The sequence below is a fragment of the Mycteria americana genome, chromosome 5 (assembly GCF_035582795.1).
Source record: "Mycteria americana isolate JAX WOST 10 ecotype Jacksonville Zoo and Gardens chromosome 5, USCA_MyAme_1.0, whole genome shotgun sequence".
NCBI classification, from domain to species: domain Eukaryota; kingdom Metazoa; phylum Chordata; class Aves; order Ciconiiformes; family Ciconiidae; genus Mycteria; species Mycteria americana.
The window spans coordinates 1089410-1110450 of record NC_134369.1 but is presented as its reverse complement, the minus strand read 5'-3'; the positions used below and the strand labels follow the sequence as shown (position 1 = coordinate 1110450).

The 21041-nt window shown below is 44.7% G+C and overlaps 2 protein-coding genes across 2 annotated transcripts; both read left to right on the top strand.

The window, feature by feature from the left end:
- Positions 1–287: 287 nt before the first annotated feature.
- SCT (secretin) lies at positions 288–4430 on the top strand. Its single transcript, XM_075501447.1, has 5 exons — positions 288–376; positions 1512–1616; positions 1906–2010; positions 3166–3267; positions 4319–4430. Exons 1-5 carry the CDS (start codon positions 288–290, stop codon positions 4428–4430), a joined length of 513 nt encoding a protein of 170 aa, XP_075357562.1.
- Positions 4431–6795: 2365 nt separating this feature from the next.
- CDHR5 (cadherin related family member 5) lies at positions 6796–20445 on the top strand. The gene is made up of 14 exons (XM_075501390.1): positions 6796–6874; positions 7105–7283; positions 8198–8248; positions 8602–8694; positions 8820–8918; positions 10293–10403; positions 10766–10942; positions 11351–11441; positions 13037–13134; positions 13927–14133; positions 15204–15320; positions 16244–16316; positions 18812–18963; positions 19858–20445. The coding sequence occupies exons 1-14, from the start codon at positions 6796–6798 to the stop codon at positions 20443–20445; spliced, it is 2115 nt and encodes a 704-aa protein (XP_075357505.1).
- The last annotated feature ends 596 nt before the right edge of the window (positions 20446–21041 follow it).

Below are 21041 nucleotides of genomic sequence, written 5' to 3'. Positions count from 1 at the left end.
CACACAGCCAACCTCAGACCCGTGCTCCAGGACTACATGGTGGTGGTGGTGGGTTAACAACCACAAACAACTTCCAACTAACTGGCAACATGAATGATTTGAATTGTTAGTCTTTTGTATTTTAAAGAAATACTATCTTTGCTGGCAGGAATTCCTGCCTAATTTAGGTATAGTGGTGTTACTTATACAGCGATGTCTTTTGTGTGGCATGTGAACTGTACCAGACAAAGACCAAGGTCATTTATTCTGCTGCTCATAAAATCTTGTGCTTTAATTCAGGAGAGAACATGGTTTCCTTGAGAACTGGTCTGTGGCAACTAATTATTCCCATGATTGTCCTATCACACTTCTCAGCATCTCTTCCATCCCGGGAGAGGTAAGCATTTCTTGTGCCTCTGCTTCCTTTTTCTCTATGGCTTTTTGTTCAAAAAGCCTGCTAGCTATAAAGTCAGCCTTTTATCTTTCTTCCAGAACTTGCAGCTGCTTGGCTGTTGGATTTTTTTTCTTCCCTAAATTGATTTAGTTAAATGAGTGCAAATGTTGTAAATATTTTTTCTTGCTTAAGAGTGGAAACATTGATTTGACTTAATTCGGGAGAAAAATCAGGACCCCAAGCAGATCAAACTACAGTGAAAAAACCACTCTTGAGCCTGTTTTCCTGCTAGGTTGATAAAGGCTGATAGAGGTAGAAGTTTCTGTTTCAAATAGCCTAATCCCAGGAAAACATAACCAAAAATAGTCCATCTTCCAAGTTCACCAGTTCACAATCTTGCATGTAAGACTTTGGCAGGGTTGTCTCTCCTCCCACTTGTGCAGGGGCAATTAAAGCACAGAGAGACTAAAGGACTTAGGCTGGAAGAGGACAGATCTGAGACTCCCTTGCAGCCTTTCCATGGCCACAACCAGTGCCTGGCCCGGCTTCCCTAGCACTGTACTGGCATAGAGAGAGACACACATGCACAGACATACAGACACACACGCACACGGTCTCTCCAGAAGCTGGACCCCAGACCTTTTATCCTACCCACTGGCTAGGCTGGCTTGAAGTTGAATAGCTCTGGCTGAACCTTACTGAGGCTTTGAGCACTTCTTTTAATAGCTTGTCAATCAGTCACCTGTGAGTGCTAGTCTTTGGTACTGCCACCGTTATCTACCTGTTCCTCAAGGTTTGTGTAGCTGAGTGTTTAATTTATTACTTCTCCAGTCTCTTGTCCTACTCTTTTGTGCTGAATCAGTGTTGGCCTCACATTCCCATATCCTTATGGTAAGGTGATTATATTAGTAAGAAGCAAGTGCAGGTAGTTTTTCTGTGTGATGGTTAACAAAGATATTTCTTTTAAACTCCTGTAAGATTTGCTCTTTTTTTTGTGAAATGTTGCCACAATTGGCACAAATTCTTGCCCATCTTTGTTTGGGACCCTCTTTCCTTGAGGGAGCAGTTTTAAATGCCTGTTCTTCTCTGGTTTTAAAACCATGCCTTTTCACCTTTTTTTTCTCTTCCAACCTCCCAGGACTGAGAGACATGCTGATGGGCTCTTCCACAGTGAGCTCAGCAAGATGAATGGCAATGCCTACGTGCAGCAGCTAGTCAAACACCTGGTGGGCCTCAAGGAGAGGTAAGGACCAGCCAACACCACCCTCCTGGGGCATGGAAGTCTCCAGCAGGAGATGGGATCCCAGCAATCAGAGGGATGCTCACAGAGCTGAGCTGTCTCCAGCTCCAGAGCCAGCCTGAGCACTGACCTCATCCAGAAGATGCCCAAGATGAAAGGAGACAGAAGAGGAGAAGGGGAGGGATACAGGGCTCCTTGATGGTGGGAAGAGAGAAACTTCTGTGTCTTGTGATAAGTCCCACATCACATGGCTGGCAGGAGCAGCCGTTGTACTGTATTTTCCCTGACGCAGGTCCCAGAGGCACTCAGATGGTCTGTTTACCAGTGAATACAGCAAGATGAGAGGAAACGCTCAGGTTCAGAAATTCATTCAAAATCTCATGGGCCGCAAGCGCAGGTAAGAGCTCCGCTTCCTGGGGAATGGGAAGGCAGCTTGGGCTGTGCAGGCTGCAGGGAGGCAGGTCTCAGCTCCAAGGAAAGGGGGGTGGCATGACCAGTGAGTTGGAAAACTCGAGACAAGGGCAAGCGGGCTGGGGCTTGGTCTCCTGCTAGGCTGCGCCTGGAGCTGCTGTGCAATGGCAGAGATATCCCATCAGCCTGCCCTGCCTGTCACAGCAGGCAGAGCAGGACACAAACCTTCTCACTGAGGCCATTTCTAAGCATAAAACAACATTATCTGTTGCATATGCATCTCAAGCTTAATCCATAGGACACAAAACTTTACATCAGATCACAGCCTGGGATTTTTTGTTTGCATTTTGATTTAGCCTTTTGGGGAAAGTTGTAGGTGATTTACCTACTTCATGTAAAGAACCTGAGAAAATGTTTGTAGATAAATGGGCTCTGTAGCGGAATGAGGAAGACCTCTGGGTTTCATAGTCCCCACCCACGGCTCTGACTGCCAAACTGGGCAGGCTTTAGGCATAATCATATATAGGGCCAATATAGGGTCTTTCATCCAGCCGAAATATGAGGCCACTAGCTCCCACTGAAGCCACGTATATGAGCACATCATCAGGTTATAATATGTGGCGCACTGTGATGCAACTGACAACTGCTGCTGCCCTTGCCACTGGTATGTTATGAAGGGAGAGCATTGCCTGGAGAGATTTCCTTCAAGCTTGGTCCTTTCTTCAAGGCAGAGACAGTGCATTGATTCCTTCCCATCTGTTTAGGGTGCTTTGACATTTTCTGGGGCATGCACCACTAACAAAATCCTGGCAGATGCAGAAGATTCTTAATTTCCAAATGCTGGAAAAAGGTATATATCCATGGGTGAAAGGACATGCTAGTACTGGGTAATGAGGCAGAGTCTAAGTGCATTTTAAAATCTGTCCCTTTGCCAGCCAGAAAGCATCTGAGCCTGATTTGAAGAGAACACTTCTTTTTCTTCCTGCACAGCTATGGTGGCAGTCAGCAGGTTAACAGAGCATGGACCATGGGGCAGGTTGGTGGGGGCGTGAACCTGCCTTCCAGACAGCAGTGCTGCTTTACAGCTGTGGTGGTTACACTATTTTTTTTTTTAATTATTAATTTTCTTTATCTAAACGAGCTCTCCAGGCCCAGTCAACACAGATGTGCAGGGGAGAGAGGAAGAAAACAGCCATGAGGAGCTTTGCTTTATGTGGTTGTACCAGAGCTTTCTAAACACCAGGTAGGTGGGACGGATTTGTCGCCTCTATGGCCCTGATCACCGCAGTATTGAAGCCAAAACAGGACTTTTAGTAACTTGTAAATGCCCAGTTTTTGCACGAAGTGCAGAAGTCTGATGTAATGCAGCAGATCAGAAGGGCTCAGCTGATATCCTCAAAAATATCCTTAAAAAGGGGAAGGGTGGAAGATTTATTAAATTGTCCATGTTTTAAAATCACTACTGCCTCATTCCCCACCAGCTTGTGAGGCACTGTCTCGGGGACTGTCATTGCTGAATTGCAGCCCTCCATGACACAGTTTTGTACCTTCTGTCACTCTGCCAGCAGCCACACTCCCAGGGGTGGTTAGCAGAGCTAGAAAAGCAAATGCTTTAGTCTAACTGCAAGGTGGCATGCGGCTGTGTGCAATCTCAATTGACTTCTGTGCCTGCATTCACGGTAATCTCTATTTCTACGTGCCAAGCCCACCTGGCACTCAATGTTGCCTTACCTAAAGCAAAGCTGACATTGATTTACAGCTAAGAAGTGCCATATAAAAGCCAGTTATTAAAAATAATAAAACCCAGGGAAATGAAATAATATCTTTTTCTAATCATAGACTTGTCATCCTGGACTGAAACAATTGTTCATCCCATTTGGAAACCTGATCTAACAGTTAAAATAGAAAGCCTTTGCTACCCTGTCTTGATTCAGTTATTGATGCAAACACACACCTCACGATGGGCTGTCCCAGCATCTGGACATTGTCTCTCCCTAGCGACCAACTGCTTTCAATTAGACATCTCACTGTTAAATCACTAAAATTAGGAGGAATAAGCTGGCCCTTAGTACTTCTTGTCCACATTGCCTAGAATAAATGGGGACGATAACACCAATAGGCTTGCCTGTGCATTTGTGGGGTGCCTGGCTGCAGGCAGCCATGATCTGGGTCCCTCTGTCATACATCTGCTCCTTGGAGTCATCTTTGAATTTTACAAGGTGGCTTTGTCACATTTCCTGCAGTCCGTGCCCTGAGGAATAACAAACTATCACTCATTTTTTCCCTCCCAACAGCCACTCGGACAGTGATGCCAGGGAAGCTGCTGCAATTACCAGCCAGTATGTTTGCCCCATCTCTAAGCAGCTGGTTGCAGACATGAAGGAAGATACAGACAGTTTCGACTGAAGGTGAAGGCAAAGAAACAGCCAAGGAGATGGCTTTGCATGTATATAGCCTTGAAAATAAACAAGGAAGCTATTGAATTTGCTTAGGAAAAAACTCTTGAGATCAGCAAATAAAAAAAGATTCTAGAAAGCAGCCAAACCCCAATAAAACCTCTTAGATTATCAAGAGTGAAATATATGTCAGTGTGAACTGGTGTGAGTAGATGGAGCCTGAATGAAGCACATCACTTCCACTTTGTGTTAGCATCTGATTGTCTGCTTCTGAAGTCAAATAAAGATTTGTTATCTATGCCTATGCTTTGGCTGCTCTTTGGGAAACAGTAATAAGGGTGGTACCATTACTAGGTGTTGGACCGTCAGGGATGCAGGATTTGGGGGGAGAAGTATTTTGCCAGACTTCCCCTACCCAAGGGGATATTTGCCAGGGTTCCCCCACCTGAGGCATGTTGGGACTAGCTGGAGTCCCTGGCCTCATCTTCCGTGGCTGGCACTCAGCGCTGCTCACAATCCATCTGTACCAAGAGGGCAGCATCAGGGCCTCCATTTAGCAGAAACTTAGCCAGGTGCTAGATTTTATTGCAAAGAAATGTACTGACAGCTACTCAACATAGATACACACTGTAAATATTGTTTCCATTCCATTCTGCCCCTGTATTTACTGGCCCAGCTTTCTCATAGCCACTGAAGACAAAGCTCCACTAGGAGGAATTTGTTCCCACCATTTAATGAGGTTTACATGTTATCCCTGCACCACGCTGCCTGGAAGATTCCCCCCTCTGATAGAACAGCAACTCTACCTTTCCTGTAAAACCAATGGATTTTGAAGAGCAGCTCTAAAATAAGGTGTCTTCAGCTGTGACCATGTGTGCCTACCGCAGAACTGCTCAGTCCATCCTGCACCATCAGTTTTCACCATTTATGATGCACATGACATCTGCAAAGAAGCTAGTCCCTCTCAAATGTTTATCTAAGCACCCCTTCCCTTACTGTGATGCTGAAATGCTGTTCTCATGGACCTTGGCATTTGTTTATTTTGGTCCATAGGAAATCTCTGCTAGGAAAGAGACCTCTTGGAGGACTTTTGGAAGGAGTGTTGGCAGTCTGTATCTTGTTAAGCCACTAACGGCCATCTGGCTAAAATGCAGCATCTGAGAACTTTCTGAAATCAATTGGGATTTTAAAAGGAGCAGTGAGAACAGCTGTCCCCTTTCTCCTCCTACACAATGGGCAAGTTGAAAACAATGGTGTTCCTTTACACAAGTGGCCAAACGCCTTGCCACATGATATTTGGCTTGGAAAAATTTACACAGGCTCAGAAAAAGACAGGGCAAGACAGCAGAATTGCATGCTATTGAGGCTTCAGGAAGCTGCCGGGATGTAAACAATTGGAGCCTGGATGGAGGTTCTGGGGAGCATCCCTACAAAGAGCCACTGCTGGCAACAGGTAGAAAGAGATGTGCGTTATCCTACAAAGTTGCTGGGTAATCACTGGGCTGCAGCTGAGTCCAGTCACTGTCTCTGGATCCACACTGCTCACCTTGCAAAGGGTACGGTAGGGTGGCTGGGAATAACAAGATTGTCTCAGAAACATAACTGATTATCTCAGTCCAAGGACTTACACAGGGCCTAGCTCCTTCTTTTACCATCCAAACAAAAGAGCAGCCAAGATGGCTTTGTCTTCACTGAAACCTTTGCCTTTTCCAGAAATAAAGATAAGACATTTGAGACCTAGCTTTTTAATTTTTTTTTTTTAAATCTGTTTTTCAGGAACAACATGACACACTGCAACTAGAAGGGAGAAACTGTAAGTTATGGGCTGGAGAGCAAAGCCTGTTATAAAAGGGAATGTGGGCCATGCAGAAAAAGCCTGGCTAAAATAAATAAGATATAGGGGGTATAGTAGCATCATTATGCCTTTTTCCAGGAACTGATCTGAGCAAAACAGATCCTATCTCTGGCACATCAGAAACATAAATTTGCTCACTTCCTCCTTGCTGGAGTATACAGACAGCTTCCCAAGTGTCAGCCCTTGTCCTCCTTCATGCTCATGCTCATCTCAGAGGGCTTGGCTCTGAATTCTGATATGCTTCAAATATATCCTTGTTGCTACAGAGAGTTTAGGATAGGAAAGACCCAGGAACAAAGTAGAAACAGGAATTTATGCGTTATCATGTTCCGTGACTAGTAAATATCTTTCAATAAGTCATCCACTGAGGCGAAGAGGCAAAGGTTGAACTGCAGCAATCCACTCCAGCCAGTCAATGTTTTTTGCCTTCATGAAGCAGTGAACACAGAAGACGGCACAGGGAGAGGAGAGGATCAGCTTAATCAGAAACAGGGATTTTTTCAACAACTGGCAGCTCACCATGGCTCTTTCTCACTGGCTCCTCACTTCTGTGCTCTTTCTGCTGTCCTTCATAACACAGGTTTCAGCACAGCAACAAGGTAAGCTCTTGCAGGAAGTCCATGACCACAGAGAAATAACGCCCACGGCAGCAGGGTGCACCATTATAGGTGGGAGATGTTTACATTCTTACTCTGAGACAGCTTTGTTCAACAACCTTCTCTCCAGTGGTAACCAGAGGGGTCTTGGGTCTCAGGTCTCACATCTCACCCAACTCTGTCACAATGTGAATCCCTGGGCAATTTTGTGTCTCATTTTTGTGTTATTCCAGGATGTTCTGTCAATAATAGCAAACCAAGCGTTTATGAAAATAACCCTCCTGGCTATGTGGTGACCACTATCCATGTGGAATCAGATTTCACTGCAATGGTTGATCCTACTTCCCCCGATGTCAGTTTCTTCACTCTGCAGGGGTCTGAGCTGCAGCTGACCCAAAGTGTGGACTATGAGGTAAGCCTTTAGCTGGCAGGCGTTAAGGATGAGATGGCTAATGCTGGGATGCAATGAGTTTCAACCTGGCGTCTTGGACTTCCAGGGATTCATAACCTGTTTCTAAAGGATCTAGGAAATAACTTTGAAAAATAAACCTATTTCAGTTGGGTTTGAGTTCACTGCTTGGGAGGTCAGCCCTTCCACAAGCAGAGTATAGGGAGGAGGGGGCTGCATGGTATGCCTGCCGTCACCTTCTTTCAATGAGTCTGCATGAATTAAAGCAAGGGGAAGTTTTAAAACAAAAAATGTGACAACTGTAGTGTTCAGAGCTCTCCAGGACTCATGTAAAGTCATCCCTGCTTGCCTGTAGAAAACACAGCTCTGAGCAGTGAAGTGATCTTGTGTGAAGCATAAAGGCAGTATAAAAGGTCAGTGTGTTCATTAGGTTGCTGCTAAATTATTTTACCTTCCTGGAGCACTCTGTACACAGCCATAAGTATACTTAAGCTGCCTTTCCCCTATTGTAAAAACCCACATTTATTTAAGCAAAGAACAGCAGAGTTAATACCCTGCAGGTGACACTGTACTTGCTGCATGGTACATTTCTATTTCATTCAATTTAAAAAGAAATCTCTATTTGAATTCACCTAACATGTGAGAAAATGGCCGATTAGCTCTGCCGACATGTGACAGGAATCACAGGGAGAGAAGCTGGAAGATCGGTCTGCTTTGACTCCATCATAAGCAAGATCCCAGCGCTGATGGATGGCTGTAAAGGAAAGAAAGGAAAAGTTAGATATGCCTGAAAACAAGATAAAGCCCAGCAGCATTTCTGATTCAGCAATGCACGCATCTGTCTCATTTACTTTAGAAAGAGTCAGTACATTTTGGCTTTTTTCTACAATAGCTGAGTTTTTGTTTTTTGCATACAGAAAGACACCGTGCTGCTGGTGTACCTGATTTGTCAGAGCACTGCTGGGCAGGTGAGTGCTCTTCCAAACACTCAGCCCTGTTACAAGGTACTGCAGGGCAGCACGTACTTCCCTCTGCCCTTCCTAGTCCACAGACCGGAATGAGGAGATGTCCTTTTCTTTGTGGACATACACACTCCTCTCACAGTCAAAGAGAGAGTGCCCAAGGCTCTGTGAATGGGGAGAGGGCGGGAACAAACCCACAACCCCCCCACACACTATGGGCTGGCTGCAAGCCCCAGCCCCATCCTGCCCCCATCCAGCTGTGCTCCTTACACCATCCCCTCTGGTCACTCTGCAAATCAGGATCAGCTCCTACAAGTTTTATTTTTGTCTTTGATTCTCTCACTTTACCCCTTCTGCAGAGCAATTATTTGGAAGTTGTTGTGACCATTCTCAACATGAACGATAACAGCCCAGTGTTTAAGCAAACGAATCTCACCAAAGTTGTTCCTGAGGTAAGGATTTTATGGAAGTGAAGAGGGCACTGGGTCACCTAGTGCTGTGGGACTAAGGAAGGGTTAGCAGGGAGAAGTCTTCAGCCCATTTCACAGAGAGAATAACCACAGCAACTTTGTTTCAGGATACAAAAGTGAATGCAACCATTGTAGCCTGGGAAGATTTAAGCGCTAGTGATGCTGACCTGGACACTGTATTTTACGAACTCACAACAATAGTGCAGGTGAGCATCTTTGTTCTTTGAGGTAAAAATGGTAGCTCCAGAGAAGTCTTTGTGTTTAATTCAGAAGAGCCCCAGCTTTGAGGCTAAGGTCACTGTATTGCATTTAGTTCTCTGACAGCTTCTGGAAGAGGTATGCCTTTTGCAAAAACCACGCATTGGTTTGGTTAGCAGAACAGAGCAGTCAACATTGCAGGTATTGAATTCTTTTAACTGCTCACACTTTTATTACACTCTACAGATTAAACTTTCATCTAGGATATTCTGAGCCATATGATCCAGGGAAGTCTTGCTGGGATGGTCTGTAAACATATCAGGAGAGACCTTTGTACCTCACAGAGTTCAGTATTGCGCTGAGTTGGACAGGGAAAGGAGGAGTTATTGTCCTGTTTGCTGACAGTGTCCATGCAGAGTGGAGACAACATAAGCTGCCCAAGATCACACAAAGAGTCTCTGGCAAAGTCAAAAGCAGATTCCACTTTCCCCAGGTCCCAGTTTAGTGCCTTAGTTTATTTGCTCTTAAGGGATTTGCTTGATAACATGGGAAAGGAATTGTATGCACAGTTAAATTGATGCCAGCCTAGAGTGCAAGGGCTAGAAACGACAACAAAAAGTAAATTCAAGAGAAAAATAAAATGTATATCTACATTTTTAAAAAGCATTGTGGAGTGAGCAGGCAGTGTCTGACATTCTGCCTCCACTGCCTCCATAACCCCAGGGATTTGAGGGGTTGTGAACAGAAACCACAAGTTTTTGAATTTCAGCTATGGGACCAAACTTTGCACTCACATTGGTGTAAATGCAAGGGGATTTAGAAATCCAGAGGAATTCTAGTCAAGACATAAGATTAAAGGAGAACCAAAGCAAGTGCAGAAGGTTATAGAGTGAAATGCAACTTATGTTATTTCAGTTTAGCTTTACGGTTGCTTCCAAAGTTCAGCTGTGCTAGGCTAAGGCAAGTGATCTTGCCAGCTCTCAGAGGCTGAGCCAGCTTTGATCTGTTTTGTGCACGGATGTGAGATTGCTTGGCTGTCATGGACCTAAAATCAAGGATTGTTGGCGACCTGTTGAGTGTAGGAAATAAATGAGGTAAAAGATTTCATCCAGTACCTGCTGAGCAGGTAGGCAGGCAAAGCAGGGGATCTTGGAGAAGAAAACTCACAGGAACATGAACAAACCTTTCTGACAAGCCAGGTAACTCTAGTGTGCAATCTCCAGTGTGAGATCTGTCATTCTCACACTGCGCGCCCCCCCCCCCCCCCCCCCAGGTCCCCAGGCTTAAAGGTCTGATTGGGATGACAAACACAGCAATGAGCAGTATTTTAAACATGTCTGTGATTGAGTCTGCTAGTAGAGTTTTTCCTTTTTCCCCCCCAGGGCACAGATGGTTATTTTGCCATAAAAGGAGTTAATAACCCAGAAATTTATTTACAAAAAGCATTGGACTATGATAAATTTAAATTGACAACATTGGTCTTGTATGCAACGGTAAGTTCTCTAGGAGAAACAAAATGCCTTGTTTGCCCCAGTCTCTCCTAACTGAAGGGTAAGTCTCAGTGGAAGATCTCTGGGATAGCAGGAGGGAGGGTGGGTACTGGGGACAGTGAATTTGGAGCAGCCTTCCACCCTCCATAATTACACAGTGACTGTGTCCAGCCTTGCATTCAGTCCACCTTTGTCAGCAGAATGAGATAATTCATTGCTTTAGCTAATCTCACATAAACTGCTAAGCCTTAGACAGAGTGGAGTTACAACAGCTGAAATACCCTGGGCCACTGGCTTTTGCAGATATGTTCTTCTTTTGGCAATAAAACGTGCATCTCACAAGTGTGCTTTGCCTTTGGATACAGGACAGGCCTGTGGGCAGCACTGACACCACCAACACAGCTACCACAACAATAAACATATTTATTGAACAAGCTGACACCAAATCACCCTGGTTCCTACCCTGTACCTTCATTAACACGGACAATAGTATTTGCATCAGCAGCCCCTACACTGGGAGGGTCAATATCTTCGAGATACCGGTAAGCAGGCATGATCAAACAGTATCCTTGATGCTATTCTCAAACAATATCCAGATGCTATTCCCAGTGGGTAGTGCCTAATAATTTCCATGAGCTCGTGCTGATCTCCAATCATAAATGCAGATGACTCAGCATGACAGGGAGCCTTCATCATCCTGAAAAGTGGAGGTTCCCCCACCCCAAGCAGCATTGCTTGTCCTTGTTCCTGCAGCACATCACAGGAGAGGTGAGAGCTGGAAAACCCTTTGCTCTAGGCTGTCTCACCTCTGCCCTGTTACAGCCATTTCCCAGCAATAAATGCCATTCTGCCCAGACAAAACCACCGGAGCCATGCTGGGACGGGAGAATGCTGCAAATGCTAATTTGGTGCTGTAGTGTGGTATGTAATGCTTTGCCTTGTTATTGCAGATAGAACCACTCATCCTGGAGCCAGGGCCTATCTATGCTGTTGATCCTGACTACACTTTAAATGAAAAAATTGTGTACAGTATTGTTGGTGGTGAGTAGAAATTGTTACCTTCCACAAACTGAACTGCTCATATGTCCCCTACATTACCTGCCAAGAGGAGATACCCTCCATGGCACTTGAGAGTTGAGGGCCTGGGGGTTCACCCCTCTGTTTCTGCCACAGAAACATAAGTATATCCACAGAACATTGTGGATTAAGTAGAAGAAACAGACTGTACAGAGAGGAAGAAAAAGAGAATTACAGTCCCACAAACCTATCTCCATGAAATCTGTTTCAAAAGGACTTCGGTTTTTTGGGAGGTGAGACATGTTTTATCTTTAAGCTTTTAGACTTGATTTTGCCAGTCTGGTCACACCACTTTCATTCAGTCTTTCAGCCGAACCTAAAATTCCCACATCATCAGCATAATTTTCATTCACTGCCAAGAATTACGTTTTTGTTCCCCAGCATATTGCCACTGTCTAATCTGCCCTGTTTTAGTCTTGATTTCACAAAGATTACTTGAATACAGTCAACTGATTGCCCAATCATTGACTGGACCATTTATTTCATTCAAAGGATTTCTTCTTTTTTTTTTTTTTTTAAACAATACTGGGGTTTTGAATAACTATCAAGGCAAAGGTAGATTGTATTGGTCGGGTGGAGTGGTCACTTGTTCATCTCCCTTTACCTATGCCACACGGCACCACATCTGTGAATATCCTCCTGATAATGAATACATTAAAGAACCTTAAATTCCACTGGCATTTTGGATGTAGCATGGCCTCCCTACCCCACAGTCAATAGGGAACCCCAGACTGGGGGGTCCTAGTCTAAATACAGTCCAGAGTGTCTCAGAGTGAGGAAGAGAACTAAAAATTTTGCTTATATTTCAACATACATCCAACATAGATGTTTCTATGATTCAAACACAGATTAGAGATGTAGGAAGCTGATTTCTACCCCTACATCAATACAAGAAAGTTTCTGTGTCTAGGCTCCTTTTGTAGTCAGTAGAGAGAAATAAGCATTTCCAGAGCAGAATGCAGCTCACGTTGAGGCCGATGTTCACAGTAAGTCAGAGATATCATGCATGAGATGCCATTTTCTCTTCACAATATAGGTAACAAGGTTGGGTAGAGATGTCTTCCCTTTAGATGCCTAGAGCTATTTGAGATGAATTCCCACCCAACTATTCTTTGTAGATTGGTTTCTTGCCTTTAAAATAGGAATCGTCCTTCCCTTATCTCTCCTGAAGTGCAGTTTGGGCTCAGTTAGGGTTTGGGTTCAGGTTAGGGTTAGGGAACTGGAGACCTTCAGTCCTCAAATTGCACCAGAGTCTCTAGGCTATAGGCATTTAGCAGAATTTAAGCTGTCTATATGCAGGCCTAGGCACTGGAAATGCAAAGCTTTGCTGTCCTACCTCATCTGGTTGGGTTTACACACATCTTCTCGATGCTTTTTGTCTGTTGATTCCCTCTGAATTGCTGGCCAGCACTCCCAGCCCTTGGAGCAGCCAGGCAGGCAAGGAAAACAGCATTATGCCCTGGGAGTATTGTCACTAAGATGTGAAAAAATGAGTCAATGAGCTCCAGGTCACTTTATGAAGGTATCTGATGATTGAATAATCTTTCCATTTTCTTTAGGGGATACAGACAAAATATTCTCAGTGGATGCAGACACAGGGAATCTAACTATGAACAAAGCAGCAACTTCCCCAGGCTCGTACCTATTGCAAGTCATGGTAAGTCTGATGACATTGCAGACAACAGCCCAGCATAGCTGGCTTTCTAGGAAGCAGCAGTCTTGATGTGGCAGGAGTCAATTACATTAATAATTAAAGCTACTTAGTTACACCCTTTCTTTTGGAAAAGCCTAGTATTTGACCAGTGCCTTATACCAACTTGCATGCAAAGCTCTTGCAGAAGTTAAGACCCCCCTTACGTGTGGGGTGTAACATCAAAGCATGTTGACTGAATGGGGACATCCTGCTGAGTTGAAAGTATGGAGGAGCATAACTGGAAGGCTTTCGTTAGGCATGACTGGAGCTTGTGTTACAGTAGTTAATGTAACTCAGCCCTAGAGACAAGCTGCTCTTTTGGCTACAGCTCAAGAGGAAAGGAGGGAGTACAAAAGCACTCCTTGCACATACATACCCCAGAAATGTGGACTCCCAGGCAGTAACCGAACTGACCCAAACCCTCATGAAGGTGGGCAGACTTTGCCTACTGGTGCTGGAATCTCACTGCTTTATACTGCAGCATGGCAATTTGTTCACACGTGGCCCTTATGGAGGGTCATACCTAGTTTTTGGGGCTAGACCAAGACTGTGTGGAGGGCCAACAGCAGAAGCAAGCTAAAACACAAGGACTCAAAACCATAAGGCCACCCGTGACAGGCCTGGCTCAAAGGTCACTGAAAATGATGGAAAGAATCCCATGGGTTGCAATGGGCTTCAGATGAAGCCTATCCTTTTATGTCTCATCACTAGTAGGAAAAGCCTAGCATCTCTCTCTCTCTCTCTCTCTCTCTCCAGGCCACCCAGGTCAACAACATACAGAAATACTCTGTAGTCAGTGTAGAGATTAAGGTCATCAGTAAAAGTGATTATCCACCGTACTTTGAGAGCAGGATCCACAACGGGACAGTATTTGTCGGTCTGGCCCCGAGAAGCTTTGTCTTTCAAGCTGGTGATCCTTCAAGCCCCCTGATAATAACAGCAGTGGATGATGATTTCCCAAATGTAAGAAACTGAAAATGCACTGCATTCTTTCTCACTGCTTCAGGCTTAAAGCAGGATCAGAAAACATGAGGAAGGGGAGGTGGGGAAAGGCAAACACATGTTTTCCTCTAGTGTTCCATCTTATATCTCCCTGGAAATTCCACATAGATCAAAACCGCTTATGGTGTGATGTAATGTGGAGAAGCTGCTGGACTCTCCTCTTCTAAAAGCCAGTCCCACCCAGATCTATGTAGGTGAGCTGATCCACTGCAAAACAGCATGCTGAGTAATGCCCAGGGTTAGCAAATACTGTGAACGGGTCCAGATCTGAATTAGGGCTGGGTGAAGTGTTTCCTTGAAGAGTTCGGGGTGGCAGGATCCCAGGCGGATGTGTCCTCTCTCTGCCAGGTCAAGGAGAGCTATTTGTGGACTGGCCTGGAAGAGGAGCCAGTCCAAAGACAGCAGACTAGCAAGGACCTGCAGTCTTGGGCTGGAAATTGTTAACCTTCTCCCTGTAAGGACTCATTTTGAGAGAGCCATTCTTGAACAACATACTGGGAGAAGGAAAGGGGAAGAGATTTACTGACCAGCCATTCCCATGCTGCCCTATTAAATAAAGAAAAAAGTGCTGGTTTTATTGATGCCAAGGCTTCCATAACAAGACTGGGGATCTAATAGAGGAATAACAGCCTAGACACAAAGGGAAAAATTGTGCAGACCTCAGCACAAGTATTGTTCTCCATGTACATCCCCCTTTGGCACTGTATTAAAGGCAGAACTGATCAAATTTACAAAGTCCTTTGCAGAGATGTGTTTTGCTTGGGCAAATACTAAAGATACCAACACAAGCTGGGTAAGACTTGGGATTTTTTTGGAGGCAACACTTTTAGGATGCATTATTGAACTCTGAGCAACAGGGTGAACACACTTGAGTTCAACCTTTCTCACCTCCTCAGTCCAGATTTATTTATTGCACTATACACCTGCTCATACTTCAGGTGTATTTGACAAGTCCTGCCAATGGGTTGTTACGAAGATGCATGCAAAGCACAAACAGTGTGATTTAATGATTCAGTCTTCTGGCTTTTCAGAAAGTCAACCCAAACATTAAGTACTACATAAAAAACAGCACTGATTTCATTGCAACCAAAGATGGACTCATCCTGACAAATGTGATGCTGCAGTCACCGGGAACTGTAACCATTGAGGTAGGGCAACTTTCTTCATTATCTTGCCAGGGTTGTGGAAGGAAGGGGTAGTTTCTAGTAGAGAAGCACCAAGGGTGGAATTCCATAGGTAAGGGATATATTGAAAGGACAGTCCTTGCCCCAGCCATTTGCATCATAAATGTATAGGGATGAAGGGAGATGAAGTGAGAGCAAATTTGCCCTGTGTGATACAGGCTATATCTGGTGCTAGCTGTAAAATTGTTTCTCCAGTCCTGTGGGAAGTATCATTGGAGGCAAGCAAAAAGTCAATGGGGGAGATTTTAGGAGCCGCCCTCCCATACTCTGATTAACAAAAAAAGAAGGGTGAGCAAGTGGGTAGGAGGTTGATGTGTAGGTATGGGTAGGGTATGATTGCTGGCATATACCCCAGCTCTAAAGGCTACAGCCCCAAACTTGGAAATCCTTTGGTAAATCCAGTACTTTTTCTTGCTCAGGTCAAAGGAAGCAGTTAATAACTTCAGACTTTCTAAGAAGCTAGATGTTCACTTTGTCCATCTGCCTGCCAATGACAACTGGCTCCCTAAGACTTGCCTAGCACACTGTCATGCCCTGTGGAGCTATCTGAACCAGCTTGACTATAGCATAGTTTTAGCTACATGGGCAGGGCAGAGAGAGGTGGCAACACATGCTGCTGCCTGCCCCACACTACCTCATTATCTGTGTACAGCACTGTGCTGCAAAGCTGTACACAAATGATGCACCTGGTTCTGGCCCCGGACAGGGAATCTTCAGAGCTCTTCTTCCTCTGTGACCAGATTGTCCAGCTACAAAGCAGGGCTATTGTGAGGATGTGGTGAGGATATGCACAAGGTACTTTGTCCACAAAGGGCCCACCACATACCTTGAGAGTGAGTTGGAGATCTAGGAATTCCCTAAGCTATCTCTTTCCCATGTTCACATAGGCTGTTGGAAAAGATACGGTGAGCCTGCAGGAGGCGAGCACTGTAATCGTGGTGGAGGTCGTCCTTCCCGCAGGTAGGCTGGGTGTCTGTTTTCTGCTTTGTGGAGATGACTGGGGAGTCTTTTCCACTTCTGTGGGCAAACTGGCAATGACAGGTCACCCACTGAAATCTGTGGACCTGGGCTGAGGCCAGCCCCATAGCTACAGGAGGTTCTACGGTGGCTATAGGGAGAAAACACTCAAACAACATCCTTATGATGTGGTCACCACATGTCTCAAACAGCCTTCTGAGACTTTAAGCAGTGCTGTGTATTGTAGTGTCTTTTCTTGTTATTCCAAAGCTAAATCTGGGGTTGCTTCATGCTGTTTTATGGGTCAGAAATAACCCAGGATGTCTTATAATGGCAAAGGAGGGGTGCCCTGGCGCCCTGGTACATCATTGCTCCTTTTTAGGCAAAAGTAGAGAAAACTGCAACATTATTTCCTGTCTTGTGCAGAGCAGACAGAAGTTGGCACACCCCCACAAAGCCAGGCTTCCTCATGAGCCCAGGCATTTTCTACTCAGGTCAAGTTCTTATACTTCAAGATTTTAAGAGGAGAAATGGGAGAAATGACCCATGAGAAATAAGATAGACATGCAGCTATATACATAACCCTCCAGCTATCATTTGGCTTTGTTGACATAAAAAGAGCTTACACTTCCATACTTCTTAGAAATGGCTCTTAAATAGATCTTATAAATCAGTTAGTTACACTTGAAGCTTATGAAGCTTCTTATGCTTTGGATTAAGATGAACCAATATCATGCATTTTCACATCAGGATAGGTAGATAATGCCCAGATTCCATTGGTTTCTACATGATGATGCATGATTGAAGTTCCCAGTTGGGCTCTTCCATTACTTCACCCTCTGAACCACATGGGGATTTCTGGAGGAAAAAAAAGTGGGCTCCTGGGTGTAAATTTGGATTCCCTAAAGGTAGTGTCACTTCACAGCTAAAAACACTGGCTGCGTAAAAACTACCTAATCCCAATTTAAGGGCACAGTCCACCTCAACAGAAAGCTAGTTCAGGTGTCAGTACACAGAGATGCAAACACTCCAAACAGAGGTACCAACAATTCTACGCAACTTTTTAAATGTTGCCCTTGCTATTTAAACCCCACAAAATAATGATGCTGGTGACTAAGCAAAAAAATAGATTGAAATTATACTGAATGTCTCAGAGCCTATGAGAGGAATTGTGCTTTATTCTATACTATAGCCAGCACCCAGGAATGGCTTGAACAGAGCCGAGATTACTATTTGCCTGGCCAATCTGTAGGATATTTAACCCTCAACTCTAAGAGGTGGTCTTAAGGAATGTGCATGCAGCGGGTTGGAGACTGCTTTAACTGTTCCAATATCCAGGGAGAAACTAGAGTTGTATTTAATACGCTCTCCTTCTGGGAAGTGGTAACTGTACATTGGCCTCTGGTTTCTGAGACACCGGTGCCAGAGCCAGCTCACACGGATCTCGAGGTGAGTCATTCCACCAAACTGAGCTAGCTTTCACAGAAGCACTGCGTGCTGCACAGCACGGAAGGACTTAAGGACGGTGGAGTTTCACATCAGCTCTGTGGGCTGTGGCTCCGTAGGAGACATGATTAAGAAGCAAAAATTCATTGATTCCTAAACCCTCACCGACGTATTAATGATAAACTGAGGGTGCAATCAAATGCAGAGGGAATACTCAAAGTCCATTGTCATAAACAGGTCAGCAGGAGAACGAAACTGTGTTTCATTAATCATGAAACTTTAAAGAGACTAATTTACATGACAAAATGAAGCTGGAAAACTTAAAAATAAAGAATCCCACTAACAACAACAAGCAAAGCTGATTAACCCTGAGGAAGTTACTGTCTTTCCACTATAACGTTGATCTCCATACAAATATGTTTACAGTGACCAGTGGCTGAAAGCATAAGCCGCTCCTGAGAAGGCTGGTGTATATTGCTACAGCTACAAAAGGGCAGGAAAGTGTTTCCTGTCCTGGGGACCTTCTAATGCTTTTTCTATTTCCTATTATGCTTTTTTATTTCTTATTTTAATATGCTCATCAGTATCAGAGGTGATGTTCTGGATTAAAGTAAGCTTTGCATTTTTACACACATATGTACAAACATACCTCATTTTTGCATGCTAGTGTAAATGGGTGAAGTGGGAAACTACAAGATCTACCTAGCTTTACTCCATGTAACATCTGTTTGCCTAATATAGTCACGTATATATTAGCTTCGTTAAATCATGGGGTAAAAGTCATTGTCCTGTAAATGAATGCTATTTCCACTTCATGTAACTTATTGGAAGTTATTCTGTGAGTAGTCACCTTAAAAAAAACCCCTCTGCTTTCAGGACAGCAAAACAAATGGCCTTCTGTGACGTTAAATGTATCACTGTCACATTCTGCAGCACAGGATGCTTCTTTGCCCTTCAAAAATTGGTTGGAGCTGCTCCCACAATGAAGTGTTGTGTTAAAAAAGCTACCTGCCATTTTTAGGCTTTGTAACACTGTTTTTTTTTTCTTGTAGCTGTAACCTCCTCTGGCAAGATATACACTGCTCAGGATATGGCTATCTTAGGTGGTACATTATCAGCACTGCTATTAATTGCCTTAGTCTTCCTTGGAGTGATGATATTTAAACGATATAGAAAACCAGTCAAATACCTGATAAGAAAAAAGGTAAGTGCCTTGTTTGTACCTGACTCACTTTAAGAATTTCTTAGAGTTAGAAAGTGGGATCTGAGGAGGTTTTAAAGTATGGATGGGCTGTCCAAATGCTACACGTTTGCGTGAAGGTGATGAATCACTCCTGAGACAATGTTTGCAAAGGCAGCATCGCTTTGGCGTTGCTTGCTGTTGTTCTTTTCCGCCCCCTGAGGCTGGAGCCATGTGGTAGATGATGAGCACACATGGTAAGGAGAGGACGACAGCTCCATGGAGCACAAAATCTAGGATGAATGTGACATATATCAGGGGTGGTCTCTGAAAAACAGGTTGTCTGTGGTATAAACGGCTGTTCATCCTCCCTCTATAGTCAATGGAGAGAAATGTCCCTTCATATCCTATCCTAAAGCCTGGGCTTAGACGGTTGTCTGCACTTGAGCTATTAACCCTGGAAGTCTGGTTACTTTGAAGTTTAGGGTGTAATTCATCTGACCAGATGTTGGTCTCTGCCTTAGGATCGGACTGTGAGGAGCCTAGACTCCACTGATTACAGCATGAGTCCAGAGCACATAGCTCAGGTGAATAACCACAGTCCTTCACCCTGAGTGAGGTAAATCCCACTCCAGAGTAATACCTGAAATGGATAGGTACAAATCGGTATACATTGCTGGTGCTCAGCCCTCCTGGAAAACATGCCTATGCTTATCTGAAAAAATCCATAATTGGAGCCAATAAAATATAGCTGTTCTAGGGAGCTGTACCTTTCCCAGGTCTCAAATAGGTCTAACTGCAAAACAAGCTGAAGCTTTTCTGAGCAGGAGCTCAGTCACTTCAGCTGCCCCTTTCCCCCTTCCCCCCCGCTGTTTCTTTGCCTTTCACTACAATCACAAGGTGTCTCTCCTCCCGTAGTTCTCCAATGAAATCTCTGGGGGTTACCAAAACCAATCTTACACGCAAGATGAACACCTAGATGTGAGCACCAAACAGCATGAGACATCAGAAAATGGCAGTGTCCAGCCGATGACACATGTGCTAGAGCAGCCAGCACTTTCCTTGCCTTCTTCCAATGCAGAAGAAATTGATAACCTCCCAAGGGCTTCTGTAGCTTCCACCATCATCTTCGACAAGGAAGAGAAAGAGGAAGAAGTGGAAGAAGAGACTGAGCATGAGAAGGAAGTGAAGTCTATCCTCAAGACAGACAGGCATGTGGCGGGTGATGGCTACAAAGCTGTGTGGTTTAAGTCTGATGTGGATCCAGATGCTGGAGAGAGGGTTGAAGTGATTGAGGACAACGCAGCAGATGGTGATGATGACAGTGACCAAGATCTGCAGAAGAATGAGGAGGAGGAGGAGGAGGAAGAAGATTATGACACGGATGATCACCACAGAGGGCTGGGAGTGTCCTTTGCCTCAGAGAGCTCATCACTCCCAGCTGCAGAAGTGATAGTCAACACGTTTCACACGGATGCAGTAACAGAAGACGACAGTGACATATAATGAAAATAGGCCTGCACTCCCACCAAAAAAAATGGGGGAATCTCAGCTGCTTTGCTGACCTGAAGCCCATCTTTCTGCTCAGGAGGGACACTGGAATGCAAGAGGATGACGTTGCCTGTCCTGCTTGTCTGAATGCAGAGATTAAAGTTGGAAGAGATTACAGCTAATTCAACCTTTTAGTGAGACCTTGTAATATCACTTAGGATTTTGGGTGAGGGGAACACATGTCCCATGTCTCCACCTTCCTGCCTGTTCCCCCTGGGGTCCCTTACATCACATTTCCCAAACTGGCTGCAGGTACAGCAGAAAGATATGGCTGAACTGACTTTGAAGCAGTTAGTCCAGCTCACAGTAGCAATTTAGTTACACAATGCAGTGTTCATCTCCTCTTTGTGGGTAAATAATCCAGCACTGACTGCTTGGCCCTTCCCTTTAGGGTGTTACGGTTTGATGCCAGCTGCAGGGTGTAAGCGAGCGCAAGTCATCCTGACCCTGCAGTTGCTCATATGACTGTATCCAGGAGCTCACTTCAGGGCTTGGCTCTGCCCTCTGCTGTGCCAGACTCTGTGCTCCCAGCACAAGCAGCTGGTGTGTGC

Coding starts and splice junctions, on each gene's coding strand:
- SCT (XM_075501447.1), top strand. CDS start 288: ATGGTTTCCTTGAGAACTGGTCTGTGGCAACTAATTATTCCCATGATT. Junction 1,617..1,905: donor CTGGTGGGCCTCAAGGAGAG/GTAAGGACCAGC, acceptor TCCCTGACGCAG/GTCCCAGAGGCACTCAGATG. Junction 3,268..4,318: donor CAGAGCTTTCTAAACACCAG/GTAGGTGGGACG, acceptor CCCTCCCAACAG/CCACTCGGACAGTGATGCCA.
- CDHR5 (XM_075501390.1), top strand. CDS start 6,796: ATGGCTCTTTCTCACTGGCTCCTCACTTCTGTGCTCTTTCTGCTGTCC. Junction 11,442..13,036: donor TGTGTACAGTATTGTTGGTG/GTGAGTAGAAAT, acceptor CATTTTCTTTAG/GGGATACAGACAAAATATTC. Junction 15,321..16,243: donor CGGGAACTGTAACCATTGAG/GTAGGGCAACTT, acceptor ATGTTCACATAG/GCTGTTGGAAAAGATACGGT.